Here is a 22227-nt window from a genome sequence, read left to right as displayed (position 1 = left end):
CTTGTGAAGTTAAAATCTGTGTGTGTTTGTAAGAAACAAATCCATTATTAAAAGGTTTTTATCTTCAAACCGTTGCTTCCAGCTAAAATACAAGTCCATAATCCATAATATTACTTTTTTCAGTTCTCTAAATCTGTTCCGATGAAGAAACAAACTCACCTACATCTTGAATGGCCTGATAGTGAGTAATTTTTTCAGCAAATTTTCATTTTTGCATGAACTATTTTTCCAAGGATTGGGGGTCGTGTAATACTTCACCAATAATTAAATACTTCACACACTAAACACACTGCTCTGGTGAAAATAAATAATATTAGAAATACTAAACGAACTTCTCAGCTAATGGTAGATCAGTCATGAATAAGTAAATTGCTCAAAATAATTTTCTCTGATTTTTATTCCCAGAACCCTCTAAAAAGGCTTATAAGATCATGCATTAATTGATCAATATGAAAAGCTCTCATGTTTTTAGTGTAAATGCATTGTAAATAAATACATAATTAACACTTTTAACAGTTTCTTCCTTCCTAACAGATTAGAGAGAGAAAAAATAAACTGTGGTTCTTTAAATAGGCAGTGACCAGTCCTTTACAAACCCACAACACAATATAAACACACAAAATAATGGGCCAGTAGTTCCTGCCAAGCAGAACAGTTGGAGGACTCATGAGTGTTGGTTCCCAGATCTCAAGAGACGTGTGCTTTTCTTCTGCTTGGGTTGATAACTGATTTTGGACACAATCCTCATATGAACAGTCTAACATATGTGCCACCATCCTTCCATTATGCAAAGGAATATTAGACTTGCAAATTCAAGTATGTGCTATACTGGTATTGGTAATGATAAAATTATTATAAACAAGGAAGTAGTGCATTCACTCGCATAAAGAGTGGTGTTTATGTAGGCCACAAACATCTGTGAGTGGTTTCCACTTGATGAAGTTGTTGAGGACACTAAAGTCTGACAACTACATAAACACCCTCATTCCCACTTTATACTTCTCATCTGTGAACATAAATTGAGGTCATGTTAAGCCTTATTTGTACAAACCTACCGTAGTTTATTATTGTACACACAGTGAGAAGTTTTGTCTATAATATGGCTGAAAAAATAAACCAGACAGCTGATGTCTGGGGCCCCAGCCAGCAATAAATCAGTGGAGGTTTAGATTAGTGAAAAGAAGCTTATGAGTTAGTTTAGGGGGCGGGACAAGACGGTGTGTAAGAGAGAGAATGGGGTGTCTGGATTAGCCCTCAAAGAGCTGCAGGCAGAGTTTCAGTACAAACCAGCCAGAGGACAACAGCTTGGATTACTGTGTAACTATTAAGAAACACTGATGAACTCATCTGTTGCATGCATGCAATACTCATCTCACAATTGCATGACCAGAAATTCACACATTCACTGTATGTACACTCCTAAAATCAAATTCAGGCTCTGATTTATTAATACACACTCTTGTAACGCACAGTTTATCAGAGAATGTTATATTAATGAAAAATGTTTGTCTCAGTAATATTGTTTCTAAAATGTATTAACCTGTTCTGTTTCTGAAACGACTTTCCTTGATGTCACCAATCCCTTATCTCACTCCAACCATTCTCACAATCCAATAATTTCCCAATAAATCTTTCTTTATTTTTTTACTTTATATCCCGATTCTCTCAAAAATATGAATTAAAATGGGTAGAAAATTCATTTAATGTTGATTTAAATCCTCAAATACATTATAACTGAACACATTTTGTGGATCTATTCTGCTTTTTGTGTTCAGAATCTTTCTGTGATAGGCAGAGTTCTTCTCCAGACAGGTGGCACACTTTCTTAACGTGCACCAATTTAAAAAGATACAGGTAGTTCACCTAAAAATAGATCAGCCTCATGTCATTTAATACCTGTATTACTTTCTTTCTTCTGCAGAAGACAAAAGAAGATATTTTGAAGAATATTTAAGAGTTTTGTCCATACAATGAAAGTCAGTGGTGTCCAAAACAATGTAAGAAAAACAACAACAGTCATTTATCAAAATATGCTTCTTTGCATTTTGAAACAACATGAGGAGTAAATAAACGACAGAATTTACATTTTTTGGTGAACTATCCCTTTAACACAGATTCACTCCCCAAATGTAACATCAAACTATGTTGACAACCAACTCATGATGAACAATTACTGAAACTGAACATTACCTTTAGTTGGCCAAAACCAATACTTCCGACGATGCTTCATTTTTCTCAATCCATTCCCCATGATATGCTGTTTTGTGATTACATGAATGCAGCTTTCCTACTCATCAACAGATTCATTTTTATATCTCAACCGGGTGAGAATCAGAGTTCATTCAACAGCCTCCTCTCCATTCTCTGACAAGCAACTGCTACTTTCTCTCCCAGAGTCACGGTGAAACTTCTCATTGCTGGCATGCTGGAGCTCATTAAAGTGAGAACCATTGGATCACCTACCGGAGGCAGTGCGGTGGAGGAGAGCTTTCCTGAGGCCAGAGCCCAGACAATCCATCACTTTCCATCAGCGGGACTTTACAACACAGAGAAAATGAGTTAAAGACACTGATGGAAGCGCAGGGAAGAATCCAGGGGTTCCATAAAAAGACTGACGAGAAAGCAGGGGGAGAAAGTGAAGCCCGGCTTCCTGTAGATGAAGAATGGACAAAAATATCCACTGTATCGCCACTTCCTCTCTCATTCCCTCTTGTGCTCACCTCTAAAAAAGCAGTCCAAACGTTTCCCTAATGAAAGACGAAGGATTTTTGCAAAAATCTTTTTGCTTAAAAGCCAAAGAATCCTAATATCCTGTTAAGATTCCAAGTTCTTCAGTGTTTTTTCATTCATTGATGTCAGTTGGAGAAATGTAGATGTTTTATGGCCTCCAGGATTTTCCATTAAATCTTGAGTCCAGTAAGACTCCAGTAGGTAGTTGAAAGAGGCTTCTGGTGCAGAAAGTCTCCAAAAATGAGTCTGTCCTAGGCATAATGTTCAAAGTACAGGATTGCCCCATTCCTCCACCCCGAGGGGGGGAAACTCTAGACAAAAAAAATCAGGAAACTCCAGCCCTTTGCGGTGTTTACTAAGGAGCTGAGTTGATCAAGAGGAAAAGGGCATGGGCAGGACTGCCCTGGGTGGAGGGGTGCATTACGTAATGCTCCATTACTATTACTGCCACAATAATTCTCATAGGTAAACATAGCAGAGATCTGACCTGAGTGAGCCTTGAGTCAACTAAGGGTGAAATCAATCATCAATCTTGAAGTCTCTATAGTCAGGAAGAAATGAAACGAAGGAAATTACAGATTACCCTTTTGAGTATGTTCCTGATTTCTCACTACCAAACCTAGACCATCTTTTAAACCCAATTACCAGCCTACTGTATGATATGACTAACACAAGACCTTGCAACACCCCTGTCTGCTGTGCATTGTGTTCTTCACAATAGGCAAGATAGGAATTCACCCTCCCGTCATCAGAACCGGAGTAGAAATTTTCCCTCTCTGACGGGAAGTGCGTCGGATTTCGGATTGACCTTGCCTACAGGACATTCCCATGCATGTAAACAAACCCTTAACCCCTCCTCTGAACATTTACATGGGAAATATGGAGTTATTTCTAATTTTGTCTTTGTTAAAACTACACTTTTTTTTCAGTAGTCATTACTCTAGTCTTCAGTTTCACATGATCCTTCACTTTTAATAAATTTAAGGCATCATCTGTTAGAAAATCTCACTAACACCTGTGTGTGTGTGTATGTATATATATATACACATACTGTGTGACATATACTGTGTCAACACACACAGCAGAAGCTACACTTAACACAAAGTCTTTAATGTGTCAATTTAGAAATAACATTAGAAATGTCCATTAGGCTCTAGGCAATGTTGAGAGGTCGCAAAAACCCTTTTTTGGTATTATACTGCCATCTGCTGGATATTTCTACATGTACAGTATATCTGCCTCGAAAAAGCCCGTTCGAGTAACATATCTAAAAAGATAAGGTAGATAAGGTGTCAATTCCATGTTGATATGACCGTAATTATTTTACACTAGATCTGAGTGTTATAGTTGAAATTATGTCTCATTTCCTGTGGCTGTATCTCGATGTCCTCAAATATTTACTAGAGGATAATGGAGGGTGTGTATCATGAGTTATTTATAGCCCCTCTCTCACACATCACAAACTGCAGCTCTACTAGTGCAGAATACACCAATCACAACCAAATAAAGCCCGATAAGCTCTGATGATGTTACGATAACAGGTCCGTCTCACCTGACTCTGAACTCCTAAAACACTGAACTTCAGTGTCACAGAGGAAGCATGAGATTCAGCGGAGCACCACAGAAAATTAATAGTTAACTTTAATAACAGCACACACTTGTGTTAGTGCACTCCAAAAATAGTTGTTACTCAAATCCTAAAAGTTTAAAGAGAAAGCATTTCTATCTAGTTTCTATCTATTACAATTTTTATTTATCTATTTCTTTATTTATTTTGCAGGAAATAGCTTCCAAAGATCCCTGTTCTTTTTCTGTTCATGTGCACTATCAACTCTATTGTTTAAATAAACTGAACATGAGAGAAGCCCGATCATTTCTTCAGATTAAGTTACTGTATTGTGAGAATGCAAAGGCATGGTTGGCAGTTTCAAATGCAAGTAGACAAACCCACACACACTAGTTGATAAAACATTAAAAAGTACACACTTTCCTTGTTTCTATTTTATTCATAAACAAAGAGCAAAAGAAAAACTGTATTTTCTTTTCCTGCCAGTTGGTGGTGATTCCATATGTAACAGCAAAGGTGTTTTTCCCCTTTCCCTAAATCACCCTCTGCCTCCATTTATGGAGATTACCACGATTAAAATCAAATTACAATGATTACAACACAACATTAAAAAACCTTTGGAGCCTGATTTCTTGAGATTTAAAAATGTAGACAACGTCGACAAAAAGTAAGCCTAAGAAGCATATTTAAAGAGAGACCAAATAAATAAATAACATACATTGATATATATATATGTGTGTATATGTGTGACCCTGGACCACAAAACCAGTCTTAAGTGTCAATTTTTCAAATCTGGAGTCTGAGGGTGCAAAAAAAAATCAAAATATTGAGAAAATCGCCTTTAAAGTTGTCCAAATGAAGTTCTTAGTAATGCATATTACTAATCAAAAATACATTTTTATATATTTATGGTAAGAAGTTTACAAAATATCTTCATGGAACATGATCTTTACTTAATATCCTAATGATTTTTGGCATAAAAGAAAAATTTATAATTTTGACCCATACAATGTATTTTTGGCTATTGCTACAAATATACCCCAGAGACTTAAAACTGGTTTTGTGGTCCAGGGTCACGTATATATATATATATATATATATATATATATATATATATATATATATATATATAAATATAAAATCACTTTTGTAAATTTAATTTGATGCAGCAGACACCAAAATTTGGTCTTTGAGATATATATATATATATATATATACAGTGAGGAAAATAAGTATTTGAACACCCTGCTATTTTGCAAGTTCTCCCACTTAGAAATCATGGAGGGTCTGAAATTGTCATCGTAGGTGCATGTCCACTGTGAGAGACATAATCTAAAAAAAATCCAGAAATCACAATGTATGATTTTTAACTATTTATTTGTATGATACAGCTGCAAATAAGTATTTGAACACCTGTCTATCAGCTAGAATTCTGACCCTCAAAGACCTGTTAGTCTGCCTTTAAAATGTCCACCTCCACTCCATTTATTATCCTAAATTAGATGCACCTGTTTGAGGTCGTTAGCTGCATAAAGACACCTGTCCACCCCATACAATCAGTAAGAATCCAACTACTAACATGGCCAAGACCAAAGAGCTGTCCAAAGACACTAGAGACAAAATTGTACACCTCCACAAGGCTGGAAAGGGCTACGGGAAATTGCCAAGCAGCTTGGTGAAAAAGGTCCACTGTTGGAGCAATCATTAGAAAATGGAAGAAGCTAAACATGACTGTCAATCTCCCTCGGACTGGGGCTCCATGCAAGATCTCACCTCGTGGGGTCTCAATGATCCTAAGAAAGGTGAGAAATCAGCCCAGAACTACGGGAGGAGCTGGTCAATGACCTGAAAAGAGCTGGGACCACCGTTTCCAAGGTTACTGTTGGTAATACACTAAGGCGTCATGGTTTGAAATCATGCATGGCACGGAAGGTTCCCCTGCTTAAACCAGCACATGTCCAGGCCCAACTTAAGTTTGCCAATGACCATTTGGATGATCCAGAGGAGTCATGGGAGAAAGTCATGTGGTCAGATGAGACCAAAATAGAACTTTTGGTCATAATTCCACTAAACGTGTTTGGAGGAAGAAGAATGATGAGTACCATCCAAGAACACCATCCCTACTGTGAAGCATGGGGTGGTAGCATCATCTTTGGGGTGTTTTTCTGCACATGGGACAGGCGACTGCACTGTATTAAGGAGAGGATGACCGGGGCCATGTATTGCGAGATTTTGGGGAACAACCTCCTTCCCTCAGTTAGAGCATTGAAGATGGGTCGAGGCTGGGTCTTCCAACATGACAATGACCGAAGCACACAGCCAGGATAACCAAGGAGTGGCTCTGTAAGAAGCATATCAAGGTTCTGGCGTGGCCTAGCCAGTCTCAGACCTAAACCCAATAGAGAATCTTTGGAGGAGCTCAAACTCCGTGTTTCTCAGCGACAGGCCAGAAACCTGACTGATCTAGAGAAGATCTGTGTGGAGGTGGGCCAAAATCCCTCCTGCAGTGTGTGCAAACCTGGTGAAAAACTACAGGAAACGTTTGACCTCTGTAATTGCAAACAAAGGCTACTGTACCAAATATTAACATTGATTTTCTCAGGTGTTCAAATACTTATTTGCAGCTGTATCATACAAATAAATAGTTAAAAAAATCATACATTGTGATTTCTGGATTTTTTTTTTTAGATTATGTCTCTCACAGTGGACATGCACCTACGATGACAATTTCAGACCTCTATGATTTCTAAGTGGGAGAACTTGCAAAATAGCAGGGTGTTCAAATACTTATTTTCCTCACTGTATATATATATATATATAGAAAGAATACACACACACGTTTGTTTTTGTGAAAAGTGGGGACATCCCATAGGCGTAATGGTTTTTATACTGTACAAACTGTGTGTGCTACTGCCTTACACCAACCCTACACCTAAACCTACCCCTTACAGGAAACTGTGCTATTTCAGATTTTCAATACACTCCATTCTGTGAGATTTATAAGTGTTTTGAAAAGTGGGGACATGGGGTAATGTCCTGAAAAATCACCTTCTCCTTGTAAGACCTATGTCATACCCTTGTCATTATACAAATTTATGTCCTCATTTGTCACAAAAACGCGCGCACACAGACATTATATATATGTGTGTGTGTGTGTATGATAATTGATAGTCTGCTAATCGCTAATATAATATAATGTTGAAAAATAAGAGCAATGTTTTTAGCATATATAATCCAGCTTCTAATTTCAAACTCCCAGCAGACATCAACAATAATGTAACTCAGTGAGTTCCTCATGCTCATTCTGATTCACTGGGCAGTCAAGCTCACAGGTGCAGAAAGTGGAACTTCATCGATAAATGAGACCCACTGCAGCCTCATTAATAAGAGTTATCTGGACTGACAATAGTGAATAGCCAGCCACAAGGATAAATACTGTATTATAGATAAAATAAATCATTGTTGATTTTTTACTTTTTGCTTAATCTAAGCAACATAAAAATATAACCTTAAAACTGAATTGCTATGCAACATTATCCAAAGAACCACAATGTTTTACTGTCACTGAAAGGCAAAATCTGCATTGGCATTCACCCAGTCACAGACACACTGGACTCTATGGCACCAATTGACTTTTTTACATAAGCGGCTGTGTTGTGCTATGCAGAGTAGTCTTGATGGTATAGGAAGTTATTCCTAAACAACACATACTGACTAATAGATTTAAAATATATCTAATAGACCGCAGCATGACAGCAATACTCCTGCACATTCCTTATCCTTAAACTACAGAATTATGCAGGCCAGTTCATACCAAGTCAGAGATGAGACATGTCATTATTGCAAACACTATAACACAACTCGTTGGGACTTGTTCACGCTCATATCCTGAGCTTTCAGTACAAACAGAGCTTTATTCCCTGGAAGAAAATGGAGTCTGGCATGTATTCCAATGCATTTTCCATGTTTTGCCAAATCTCTTGTGTGCTGTCAGAGATTAAGGCAACCCACGGTGATGAACTTGAGCATGAAAAGATTGTCTGAGCTGTTTTTATATAAACCTAAGAAATACAATGAACAATCAGGATCAGGACCAAAGGATTCATGGCTTTCATTTTTATCTAGCACTGCATCATTCTTTCCAAAAGGACCTTATAACCTCCTCCATAACTTTACAGTGTTGTTTACACATCATATAGGCCATATGTTCATCATAATGTCAAATATATTAATCAATAAATCAAATATGCATACATTTTGCAGGTATAAAATCATGGGCTGATGATATGACGATATAGTACAATAGCGTAGAAGAGATATAGGCCTGGTTTCACAGTCAGTTTAGACTAAACCAGGATTAGGCCATAGATCAATTAGGACATTTAAGTAATTTTTATAAACGTGCTTTAGAAAAAAAAAAAAAACAAACAAAAAAAAAAACATTACTGCTGTGCATTCTGAGACAAAATAAAGGCATTGATATATTTTAAGATCAGTCAGAGCAAGTTTCTTTCAGCTGAAACAGTTCAGACTTAGATTTTAGTTTGGGACTAGGTTTAAACCTTGTCTGTGAAACCGGGGGATAATGTGTCAATCGATATAGATTTTGTAACATGTTGCCATTTCTAATATTTCCAGGTTGACAGAAGAAAATATTGCCACAAATTCCAAAACTATGTTCTTTAAGTTGCGTAGAAACACTCAAAAGCTGGGCTGACAAAATTATCCCTGAAACAAATGCATCCAGTGTTTCGGACGTTTGGCATGAGGAAGATAAGCCCATAAACGGACTATCCGCTCTCACCTGACCGCTTCACTCACCTGAGGATTCCGGGCATTCGTCCGCCGACGAACCTGCTGTCTGCTTCGGTTTTGACTTCCTCCGGATAGCGTTTCTCCTCAATTCACTCATGTTTTCATTAGTTCGTTCCAACATTTAAAATACTTGGTTTACAAATTGAATCCTTTGTACGTAAATAACGGGTGTTTTACGTCCACGCAGCATTTCGGGCTAAGTCCACGTTTTAAGCGTCTGCAGCCGTAGGAACTTTGTAGTGTTTCGCAAAAGTAAAGCGAAACGCTTGGGTTTAGTGTTTTCCTCAGAATCTTTGGCTCTTACAGCAGTACACTGTTCTGAGCCAGTCATTATCGCTCTATCAGCCCATATCACCGCCCTCTGATAGCACGATTGGTCCAGTCATTTCCTCTGTGCTCTTACCTCCTACTGTATATTTTGATTCACCGACCTCAAAACATTAGTTTGTGGAATTATTGATTCATCTCAGTGAGTCGAATCGTTTGAATCCGTTTACCTAAACTGCTTAGCCAATGAAATTAGAGAACCGCTGTTGTGGCGAATTTTGACTCCTTGCCAGGGGATTATCTGCATTGAAGAACTGCAACTATACAAAAACTATCAAAGGTTATGAAATAAAATAAATATGAATGAGTACAATATTAAAATTAAGTAGGGTTAGCCAGTAATTTTCACTGTGTTCTGACCTCCAGCTGTATTTTGGCTTGAAAACACTATTGGTGATCCAATTAATTGTTGCATAATGTTATTTGGGATTATCTGAATTGAACAACTGTACAGTAACTAGGCAAAATTGCAACAAGCAAAATTAAATTATTTAATAAATAATACATATATATGAATACATTGTTTTTAAATTATTAAGTGCAATTGGTTAGTCATTTCCTCTGTGCTGTCCTACTGCTTTTGATTCACTTAAGTGAGTCGAATCTTTTGAACCTGTTCACCTAAACACCTCTTAGCCAATCAAATTAGAGGATCGGAACTAACGGTTGCATTTTGGGATTATTAAAAATGATCATTACCTATTAAAATTCAAAGGACTACACAATTACAATAAATTGCTAAATAAACTTTAAAGAGAAAAAATTACAATACATGTTTTTATTTATTGGACTAGACCAAAGTGCAAACACAAATGTGAATCACACACCGTCTCTTAAAAAAAATTAGGACAGGACTCAACAAATGCTGTTTTTAAATTTTATTTCACAAAAAACTATGTGGCTTATGACTGTATACACATAAAAATATCCTGCGGCAAGGTCATGCTTTCACCAGTACACACCATGTGACGTTGTGGGTGTTATTCAGTAAATTTCACTTCAGAGGCAACAAATATACCACAATGTGTAGTCAATAAAACTGAAACTGCTCTTGTCTCATTGAAAATACTCAATACGAATGAATATAGTCTTAAACGCCAAATGAATGGGTTAGACTGAACAGAAACTGAGAACTGGGAGCCTAAAGAGATTGTGAATGAAACCATTGATCTTATATCCTTCTTTGCATGTCATTAAACAGACTAAGCTTTGTTCTAGTTCCACAATGGATACAGTTATGCTTTGAGAAGCGTCTGATGGATTCTTCATTCTAGGCCCATCAATAACCTTTCAGTCAATCATTGAGACTGAAAATGTGTTTTTGTGGTTTGCTGCTGTATAAAAACAATGCCATCTGATATTTCTCCTTGTCCTGCTGGTACAAATCAAGGCATGATTGGAGGACAGATGACCAAATGACATGAAGACGATCCTGTGCCTGTTTCAAAATGCATAGATAAATGTGTTTGTGCTTTATACAGGGTAAAGGTTAGATATAACTTGAACAGAAAATGAAAATGAGAGATTCTATAGTGAATATGGGATAGAGTAAATAGGGCTTGTATGCTGTTTTTGGAGCAGATCTGAGAATAATAAACCCACATCATGTTCAAATTTAGCAGCGCACTGGGATCAAGCCTCACTCAAGCTACAACTCCACTCCCTCTAACATGATTTTTGCCCAACGGGCACTGAACTAGGCCTATATGTCCTATCTGACATCACTTCGGCAATAAAAAAGAGAATTCAGGTATAAAATATAATCTTTATGCATTGCAGTAAACTGTTAAAAAAAGGACAAAGAAACAAATTCCATGTGCAATGACGTTAGAAAAGCTGAGATTTGCAAAACTCAATCGTAGTATCACTGTAATGCAAACATCACCTCAGGAGCTTGAAGGTCAAAATCAAAGTCACTCAAATGTTACACTGAAAATTGTTTCTACTTATTGAAAATTATGTGCACATGTCTCTCAGTAATTCATTTTATCTTTCTATCAAACTTTTTTGTGCATCAAAGATTGAAAATATTAGTTTTGAGACTGATAGAAAGAGTCACCTTGCATCCCATAATACTCCTGGGTTGATGTAATTAATAAAAATTTTTGTGGTTTAAAAGTGTAAATTTAAGAAAAACTGCATTCATATCCAAAATCATATTCATATTAAAATAATCAGACACAACACGCATCATATTTTAAAATAAACAAACAAAAACACAATTAAATAAAGTAATAAATAGATAAATAAATAAGTATACATCAGTCCATTTCCGTTTGCTCTCATCTCACTCAGGATGATAATTAGTGCGTTCACAATAGGCATCACTGAATAATTCATCCAATTTCAGTAACTGGGCGGGAAATTAGGGCGGGCCCCTCTGGGATCACACATAGAGAAGAGCGTCTGATTGGCTGGAGGTCATGATTGACCTGATGTGCCCCGTCTCTGTGAGGATTGGTCACTGTTAGAGTCCGACGACAGGAGGCTAAGGGCCAAAAAGATGAGAATGATGGGCCAGACAGTTGAAAGGATCACATGGAAGTCTGGAGTTGGCTGCAGTCATCTGGTCCTCTTGAAGAGCTATAGGACTACCAAGAGACAAACGACACAGCCAGAAGGGAGAGAAAACAGAAACAGTGGCCGTGAGTAGGTGTAAAATCAAATCGCCATATCCTGTTTCCTATTAAACTGGAGCGACTGTTGTAGTGGAAAAAACACAGTTCACTAATTCAGACATAAACATTAACTCACTAACTTTTGACAGACACACAAGAGGCACATGCAAAAGCAAGTAGCTTTTAAGAGGCAAAGTTGTATGGGACGAAAGGAATGTTGTCTATAATTGACAGCTCGGGATGAGAGGGTGATGAAAGGATGCTGGGCATCTCAGTTTTATTTTTGTCAAAAGGTCAAAAGTTTGGAATAATTACGAATTTTAATGCATTTATTTGATCAAAAATACAGTAGAAACCGTATTATTGTGAAACATTATTGAAACTGTTCAAAATTTGAATATATTTTAAAATACAGTTTAGTCTTGCGATGGCAAAGCTGAATTTTCAGCAGGTATTATTTTAGCCTTCAGTGTCACATGATCCAGAAATTATTCTAATATGCTGATTTGGTGTTTAAGAAATATTTCTTATTAATAAGAATATTGAAAATTTATTTTTGTGGAAACCATGATACACTACCATTCAAAAGGTAGTGGTACGTAGGATTTAAAAAAGAAAAAGAAAAGGAAATGAATGCTTTAATTCAGCAATGACATGTTTAACAAGTGTTTATAATGTTACAAAAGATTTATATTTCAAAGAAATGCTGTAATAAATGCTAAATATCTGAGCACCAATGTGACACTGAAGAATGGAGTAATGAAGATTCACGGGAATAAATGACATTTGAAAATATATTCATACTGTATAAATAAAAAGTTATTTTAAATTGAAATAATATTTCACTAATACTTTTTTTGATCAAATAAATGCAGCATTGGTGAGCGTAAGAGACCTTATTTAAATACATGAAAAAAAACACTAATTATGACAAGCTTATGTCTGGTGGTGTATATCAATTGTATTGTAAAAGTGTGAGCAAGTGGGTGGATGTTGTTAACAACTTGTGAATGCGTGCCATCTTTTTCTGTTAGAAATAGAGTGAGAAAGGAAGCAAGTAGAGCGCGAGTTCCTCCGAAGGACGGGTTACCTGTGGCCCGTGGATGCCCTCCCGCGCCTCAGTTGTGGGGAGGTTGGCGGTACTGAGGCAGCAGGCTGCTGACAATCTAAGAGAGACTGATAAATTAGACAGATATACAGAGGTGTGACAGTCAGGGTTAGTGACACAAACACAGACAGAGACGAGTAGTCAACTCGCCGGAAATGGCAGCAATGGTCTAACTAGAGTGTGATTCTATTTGTTAATCTCATGCAGAATCACACTTAAAATGAACAAAAAGAGCATGTAGAATGAGAGAAAAATTATTACAAACATTCAACTGTGTACATTCATGAGGAATGCCAGGTATAACAATGGAAGGAAAGCAAGATGGAACCACCTTCTGTTTGCTAAACAGAGATACACTACTGATCAAATGTTTGAGGCCGGTAAGAATTTTGAAATGTTTTTGAAAAAGTTCTTATGCACACCAAGGCTGCATTTATGTGATCAAAAAAATATTGTGAAATATTATTACAATTGAAAATACCTGTTTTATGTTTTAAAACAAAATTAAGTGTAAATTGTGATTATATTTAGTCTTCAGTGTCACACAATCCTTCAGAAATCATTCTAATATGCTTCTTTGGTGCTCACATTTCTTATCTACACATTAATTATTATTATTAGTTGCACTGCTTAATATTTCTGTAGAAAAAAAAAATCATTGTTTTTCTTTGATGAAAAAAAGTTCATATTGAACAGCATTTATTTGAAATAGAAATATTTTGCAACATTATAAATGTCCTTACTGTCATTTTGATCGATTTAATGCATCCGTGCTAAATAAAAGTATTAATTTCTTTAAAAAAAAAAGTCTTTCTGAGCTCAAACTTTTAAACAGTAGTGTATGTGTCAGGTGCAAATGATATGCAGTGTTGCTGCTTTGTTAATGAGAGCGTGCAAACACACATATATTTATACATTTGACAAGACAAAAAGTAATATCGAAAACATTGATTCTGTCTAGCTAAGAGCACATATACACAAGACATTTTTAAAAATAAGATTTTTTTTCTTTTTCCCATTCACACTCCAGTGTGAGTAGTTCTTGTCGTGATTCTGGGGTGTCGTGGGTGGTTATCTGGGAGTTGCTATATGCAGCCAGACTATGTGTTTTTGGTGGGCGGTTGGTTGTATAAATGCATTAGTGACATAACCATCTCTATATTGTAAACAATTACAGCGCCAAAGTCAAAAATTCAATAAAATTTTATTTGAATCAGAAGGAAAATACTGCTGTTGTTGGGATACATTTTGATCACCATGGGCAAACCAGCATTTGACACATTCGGTAATAATTGTGAAATGTAGAAACACTGACACCTACAGGCAGAAAATGGATGCATCCACTGCTCTTTTATGGACATCTTCAGGAACAATAAAGAGAGTTTTTTTTTTTTAGGATTCTGGGTACTGTCACTATTGTAAAAACAAACTGTTTCAACAAACTTTAGAAACTATAACAGTGTTACACCTCGTGAATGTGATACATTTATTTGACATACATTATGTCATATTATGATATGACTGTTTAAATGTTATTCTCAATTTTGTTAAACCTTTCCTTACATATAGGGGAAAAATGGTCAACTGCTATTTTATTTCTTAATGCTGAGCCCTGGTGACACCGGTGAAGCGGATCAGACTGGTTTCCATTACACTACAGTAGAACTCCATGATTTACAAATGTATCAACTGAGTCACATCATACACAATATACATGTCACATGTCTTTAAGCAAGGCACAGGAAACAGCAATATTACAAAGCTAAACTCGAACTGAAATCTCTCCAATAAGAAGAAGAAGAAAAAACACCTCTCATTTCCAGAGGCTTGTCTATGCATGTAATGTAACCGCTGTCTATCATCAGATCTGTATGAACTGCATCTCGGTCAGCCTTGCAATGCTAACACAATGTTCTGATGTTCTGTACAGCCTTCAACTGCTGACCTTGTCAAATGCTTTTTGCCCCACAGCTTCTTAAAAGAATGCCATTCTACAAAACGAGTGCCTTTTTTGTATTATTAAATGCAGGGTGTGTTATATATACACATTACATATTATATACACTTAAAAATGACTGTAAGATGTAAAAGTTGTCATCTGTTTTTTTGTTGTTAATTTTTTTTGCCAAATTACCAAATCCTTATATTTTGATGAAAAAATATATGTGAATAAAAAGTTGCAGTACTTTCTCTATGATATCTCTATAATCTATAAACAATAGATTTTAGTTTAGTCATAACAAAATTAAATATGGTCTGTTATGTTTGTCAGTAGGGGCCAATCTTAAACTGTCACCATTATTTTCTATAAAAAATTACAATTAAATGATCTAATACACACCTTCCAATGTTAAATCTATAAGCAAAGGGATTAATTAAAATGTCATATTAAAATGTGGTAAAACTGTCCACCCTGTTACCCACTGTTAACCTTGTTAAAATGCATTAAAAATCATAAATCTAATTTGAGATGGAACAATACAATTAATAAAAACGTAAACACATTATGTTGATTCAGAAATGTACTAAAAACGTTCAGAAATTCACAAAAAATGTCCCTGCCAAACTGGAAAGGCACCCGTTCCATAGAATGACTCATGGTATAATGAATGACACATTTGATGTGGCTCTGTATTTTACAGCTCATTGAAATGCAGTAGCTGGGCAGCAAATGCAACACGTCCTTGCATTTGCATATGGCAGATCCTGCATTGCCATATGCTGTGTCCATGAATAGAACAGCTCTCGCTGGCACATTTTATCATACAGGGTGTGTTGGGATCAACTGAGCATTTTCTGTTAGCTAGCAAAGCAGTTTGCATTTATCTTTAAAATAGGTTTAATGTGATTATACTGTACAGGAGCTACTACTTATGATTTCAGTATACAGCACTTTGAAAGACTTACAAGGCTTGATGATTACACAAAGGCCAAAGTAAATGTTCTATTCTTCAGTGCACACTGTTGCCAGTGGATGGAGCTGTAGTTATGTCAGATGTGCTATTTGCCAATGCAAAAATAACTGAAAACTCCATCACACAAACTAACTGCTTTGCATGCAGTATGTAGCACTCATTTCTTCAAGCCATAAAATGGAAGCGCACATGCAGGAATTATATTCTAAAAGAGACATGCACCAATCAATACCTGTTTTGCGTTATAGAATAATGCTTCCAGCATGATCCAAATACTGATGCAGATTCCAAAAACTGTGTTTACCAAAAACAGTTTTCTTACCCAGGCCGCAAAAAAGGACATCAAGCATTGTGCATTTTTTTTTTTTTATTATTATTATTTAATCTTATTTTTATACCCAGACAACATTATCTCACAAAGCCATGTAACTCAAGTGCACTATCGGTCAAAAGTTTGGAATAATTATGATTTTTTAATGTTTTAGAAAAAAGTCAGAAAACATCCTAATGTGCTGATTTGGTGCTCAGGAAAAAAGTCTTAATATTATTGATGTTAAAAACTTCTGCTTAATATTTTTTGTGAATTCTGTAATAATTTTTTTTTTTTGATGAATACAAAGTTTGAAAGAAGAGTATTTATTTGAAAAATTAATTTTGTAACATTATAAATTGAATGTGTTCTCGCTGAATAAAAGTATTAAGTAAAAATATTAAGCAGCACAATTGTTTTCAACGCTGATAATAATACGAATTGCTTCTTGAGCCGCAAATCAGCATATTAGAATGATTTCTGAAGGATCATGTGACACTGAAGACTGAAAATTCAGCTCTGCGATCTCAGGAATAAATAACATTTTAAAATATATTAAATTGTAATAGTATTTCACCAGATGACTGTATTTTTGAACAAATAAAAGGTGAGCATAAGAGAATTCTTTCAAAAACATTCAAAAATGACCGATAGTGTATTTCTAGAGTTGGCAAAACATAATTCTGTTCAGAATGAATTAGTTGAAATTTCAAGTAGTATCAATAAAAAAGTCTCTAAATCTATCCCTGAGTTGAATCATACGCTCCAAGCAGTCACATCAGATAGAAACCAGTCTGTCCTTAAACCGTGTCACCTACTGAGGGTCACCATTAGGGATTCTGGGAGTCCCAGGCTGGACTAGAGAGGTTCTTGAAGCGGCCGAAGGTGTGAACTGAGTCACATTGGAGCGCATGCGAGATCTCACGGAACGTGGCGACGGCTGCCGAGAGCCCAGGACAGGAGAACGGTAGGGGGAAGTAGGAGCAGATCTGGGAACGTGAGCATCAGAGTCTCCGCTATGAATAACATGACAAAACTCAGTACTTAGCGTCTCTGGGTCTAAAACTAAAGTCTGAGTGCCCAGTTTCCACTGCGACTGGCCGAGGAAAAACGGCTGGGCTGAGGAGGTCCAGGAGGAGGAGGATGGAGCAGGGACATCCAGTGAAGGAGAGCTACTGGCTGATGCAATCATATTGTTTTGGAATAGACAGGAAGGGGGTTTTGAAACCGATGCAGTGGGACTAGGGGGAGCAGTGAGTGCAGTTCGATGACTTACTTTTTGAGAGCTGCTCTTAATTTTTGACACTTTCCCTCCACGGCCACAGTGCGACTGCTCGTGGTCAAACTCTAGGTCCTCGAGGCGCTGGGTGAGGGCCAGTTTCTGCTGAATAGCCATTCGCAGGAGAGAGTTCAGAGTCTTCTTTTCATCTTCTGCAGCAGCCAGCTGCCTCTGCATCTCATCCAGCTGAGTTACGTACTCATCACATCTAGACAAAGAGGACAAGAGAACATAAAACATCAGAACACACTGTACAAGTATTATCTTGAATAATTACAACATACTTTACTACTGTGTGAAACAGAATATTCAGCCTTAAAAATATAGTGAAGAACTTGATTTTGACCATTTTAAGTCATTAGATTCCTGAACAAATGGCTTTAAATGTCAGTTATTTTTAGTAAAAAATTTGTTGTGTACATTTTGCTTTTTAGTTGTATTTTTACAAATATTCATTAAATATGTTGCCACTGTTTTTTAATTTGTTGTTTAGTATGGTTGTTTTATATAATGTATAATTAAGGCCAATTATTGCTATTTATTTGCATTTATTTATCAATAAAACACCATTTTGTAATTTTTAAAAAAAAAATTTCACTTTAATTTTTTTAAATGTTAGTCCCCAGCTGACAAAAATATGTTCTAAGGACATTTTGCTAACGTTTCATTAAGTTACGAAAATATTCTGAATGCTCTCTGAGCGTTTAAACCGTTCAGTTTTTTAAATGTTTAAAACCATTTTTCTTTGTTATACAAACATTATGGAACATGCAAACATAGAAAAATTACTCTTGAAAGTACTCATTTTGGAAAAAAATAAATAAAATAGAAGCATTTTAAAAATCCACACTGTAAAAAGTGATAAGTTGACTTAACTTAATGAGGAAACCCGTTGCCTTAAAATGATTAAGTAAATAATCATTTAAAAAAAATAAGTTAAGTGAATTGTCAAGTTCATTTAACTTTATTTTTTAAAAATGATTATTTACTTAATCATTTTAAGGCAACGGGTTTTCTAAATTTTTTTAAGTTAAGTCAACTTATCACTTTTTACAGTGTGCAGTCGCATCCAGTTTAAAAGTTCTAAAAGGATCTTTATTGAAATTATTAAGGAACCAGAATCGTTAATAGGAATCAGAGCCTCCACTTATTTCCATCCCAAGCTGTAACAGTAACTAAATGGCTATTTCGCTGTTGGCTAACACTATTTCCAACCTAGGTGAGATCAGCCAAAACGTAAAAGAGTTTCAAGTAGTTACATTCTGATGAAAGATTACAAATACAGAACATTTTTAAATCATGAATGTTAAAAAAAGAAACCAGTTTGGATGTCCTCAATAATAAGAAATGGCGATAAAGACAGATAAACGCACCTTGTGGCAAACATTGCCCTCAGTGAGGAAAAGGTGGCTGCGTCTTCTTTGAGGGCCTTTAGTTCATTTCTAAGCTTCATCATTGTCTCCGTCACCATGCATTTCTCATTTTCATATTTGCTCTTTAGGTTCGCAAGGGCCCCCTCAGCAGTCTAGAAACACAAATGAAAAACATATAATGCTCTGTGTTATATGCTTCTTTTTGAGACCAAACACAACTGGAGATATTGGGATTTGCATGGCCTTCTTACTTGTTTGTTGGCTTTCAGGACTAGACGCAATGTGGCGATCTGCTCTCTCTTGGTGCTCAAGAGGGATTTGAGTTTCAGGATCTCCTCCATGCAGACCTCTTTGTCCTTATCTAGGATGGGTGCCAACTCTCGTGCCGCAGCCCTCTGCCTGGAGAGCTGCAGCGAGCGGTCCACGGCCTTCTGCAGGTGCTTGATCTGGTCACGGATGATGGCATTGAGGTTATAGATGTTCATGGGTTCCCGGCGGAGATCACCTGTTTCTGGAATTGGGGAGGTTGAGAGAGATGAACCATTGATTGGTGAACCAAAGGGGGTTTTGTTGGGACTTCCTCCTTCCCCTTTAGTTCCATCTCCAAGGGGTTCCTTCGATGGAGAGTCTTGAGGACTCTTGGACATGTCGGAGGAGTTAGCAGCCGCGATACGGCGAGCTAAACGTGGAGAAAGCAGTGCTCTTGGGTCCTCGGGGCCTTTGAGACTGCCGCTACGCGTAACCCGGCTCTGACGGTAGTAGTCCAGCATGACTCGGTTTGGAGTTTCATTGTTGCACAAGCAGACGTGGTGGTAGAGTTGAGCAAGTTCCTCACTAAACGTAACCAGCTCGTCCTGAGCTGTGTTCAGCATGCCGTTACTTTCGTTAGCCATAACGGAAGCGCACCGGAGCTCCACCTCCAGACTGCTAACCCGCTCACGGCCCTCACGGCAGGCTTTCTCCAACCGTTTCACCTGCTCTTCGAGAGCCTGAGCCTTCCCTTCGCTGTGGTTGCTCTCTTCTGATTGGTTCTCCACAGACTGGTTATATTTTTCCTTCAAAGCTTTAAGCTCCGCCTTCAAGTCAATAACCTCTGTCACGGCAACTCTGTATTTGCACTCCAGAAGCTCCATTCCATTGATGTCTGCCTCATAATCGCAGCAACCGTTAATGGGCACGTCGTTCTTCTCGGACTCCTCCGTGTCAAACTCCTTGTCACTGTAGAGGCGCTTCATAGTGTTGAAGCGCTCTGTAAGGCGGTGAACGCGTTTGTGCTGCTCAGTTAAAGCGCCCTGCGTGTGCTGCAGTTGAGTTTGAGACTCCTGCAGGTTGGAAAGTAGAACCGCCTTCTCTCGCTCAACCTAGTGGACAAGATGATACACAGTTTGAGGATCTAAAAAAACCCACTATATGTTAGCCTTGCCATTCATTTACACAACTGGGGTCAGTACACTTTAAAAAATATTGCTTTCATTCATAAAGGACACATTAAATTGATCAAAAGTGACAGTAAGGACATTTAAAATGTTACAAACGATTTTACACTTCAAATGAAATATGTTCTTTTCACCATTCTATTCATCAAAGAATCCTGAAAACAAGTATTAAAGGGACAGTTCACCCAAAAATGAAGATTCTGTCATTAATTACTCGTCCTCATGTCATTCAAAACCCGTAAGACCTTCGTTCATCTTCGGAACACAAACTACGATATTTTTTTATGAAATCCGAGAGCATATACAGCAACAAAACTACAATGTTCAAGGCCCATAAAGTAGGGTGATCATACGTCCTCTTTACTCCAGACGTGTCCTCTTTTTGGACCTAAAAAAATGTGTCTGGCCAGGATTCTAAATCTCCCAAAATGTCCGGGATTCGGCTTTTGCTTTCTACAGTCGCCATTCATTGTGTGTATTTTTGTATTAAACTGTTTTCTTAAGCCTGACCATCACTGCTTGCTCCCGCAACCATTCTAATGTTGAATATAATTTTCGCACACCAGGGAAACCACTATCAATATGCGGAGTATTTAAATCACTTTGGATGCAGCTTGTGTTGGATGCAGGGTTGCCAAATCCGCATTTTCTCCCCACGGAATTGGGCTAATTTTAAACTGTTGCGGCAGGTTGATTTTCTCCCGTGGGTTGAAGGTTTGAAATATTGCATAAATTACATTTGATTGAAATGCTTGTATTGAAACATTTTGCATTCTACCTATGATAAAACTGTGGTAGATGTTAAGTTTTGTGAAGGATGGCCACTGGTAGGAAGCCTTTTAGCTTTAGTATTTAAAATTAGTCTGCAAAACGTTGACTGTAAAATAGGCCCTATGTATTTTAGTTATGGAAATGACATATTTTGAGTTGGGATATGGGATATGGTCATTGCGCTAGTGATTCAACCGTTATGTTATGAAGCTACGAGAACACTTTTTGTGCATAAAGTAAACAAAAACAATGATCAAATAATAAATTTTCAACAAAATAGAAATAGTTAAGAAATGAAAGTTCATCAAGCACCAAATGCCAACAACTACAACAACAAAATTAACTGAATTACATGATACATGATTCTAGTTTTTTTGCATTGAGTTTCTCTAGTAAAAATCTAACCTACAATACTTTTGTTAGGAAACATGGAATATATTCACTCTACGTGCTTATAAAATTCCACTCTATAGATAGTTTTGATAGCTAGGTGTGTTAGCTTGCTTGTCACAAATTTAGCATAACCGCAGACATGTGATTCCTGTCATTGAGCTCAAGTGCTGCTTAATTGCTTTTTGATCACTCATTGTATCAGAAGCGTCAGCCATCTAACGCTTGAGGCTGATATAGCGAAACCCCATCGATTCCTTTCTGTCAATGAGCCAAAAACAACACAAGGAAATACATTTAAAAAGTGAACAGAGGTAGATGGGGGAAACACTTTTTTTTCTGGATAAATGCCAGGCAATTACAGTAGCTTGAAGGGTGAGGAAACAAGTAATTATAACCAAGCAGTCAAATACAGTAAATGAGTAAACTGCACATCTAAACAGCAAAAAATACTACAGCAACTACTTTGTGCAATATGACGCTGAAATAACAGGCTCTTGGCTATGCATTTGATGGCAATCCCACACAGCAAGAGAAAACATTACTACAGCCACAGTCCCCAGAGGAGACCCTTATATGCAAACATGT

The 22227-nt window shown here is 37.0% G+C and overlaps 2 protein-coding genes across 18 annotated transcripts in view; both read right to left on the bottom strand.

Annotated features, from left to right (window-relative positions):
• fgd4a (FYVE, RhoGEF and PH domain containing 4a) overlaps nt 1-9526 on the bottom strand; it is a 47013-nt gene extending 37487 nt beyond the window's left edge. Inside the window, exon 1 of one of the 3 annotated variants that reach the window (XM_058750729.1) lies at nt 9119-9526. In XM_058750729.1, the coding sequence (XP_058606712.1) occupies nt 9119-9233 (115 nt within the window). In that variant the 5' untranslated portion in view covers nt 9234-9526. Of the gene's footprint in view, nt 1-2190; nt 3272-9118 lie in introns of those variants that run through there. The other 2 variants (XM_058750731.1, XM_058750732.1) reach the window with 2 other exon arrangements.
• Nucleotides 9527-10308: 782 nt separating this feature from the next.
• Nucleotides 10309-22227, bottom strand: part of bicd1a (bicaudal D homolog 1a) — a 91466-nt gene continuing 79547 nt past the window's right edge. For 10 of the 15 annotated variants that reach the window (XM_058751024.1, XM_058751025.1, XM_058751022.1 and 7 more), the window contains 3 exons: nt 19294-20403; nt 19043-19194; nt 10309-17877 (listed from right to left, as the gene is read on the bottom strand). In XM_058751024.1, coding sequence (XP_058607007.1) covers nt 17205-17877; nt 19043-19194; nt 19294-20403 — 1935 coding nt within the window. In that variant the 3' untranslated portion in view covers nt 10309-17204. The remainder of the gene's footprint in view (nt 17878-19042; nt 19195-19293; nt 20404-22227) is intronic. The other 5 variants (XM_058751029.1, XM_058751028.1, XM_058751032.1 and 2 more) reach the window with 4 other exon arrangements.

Source organism: Onychostoma macrolepis, chromosome 18, assembly GCF_012432095.1.
Source record: "Onychostoma macrolepis isolate SWU-2019 chromosome 18, ASM1243209v1, whole genome shotgun sequence".
Taxonomy (NCBI): Eukaryota; Metazoa; Chordata; class Actinopteri; order Cypriniformes; family Cyprinidae; genus Onychostoma; species Onychostoma macrolepis.
Note: the sequence above shows the minus strand (reverse complement) of the source record. Positions and strands in the feature narration are given on the sequence as shown.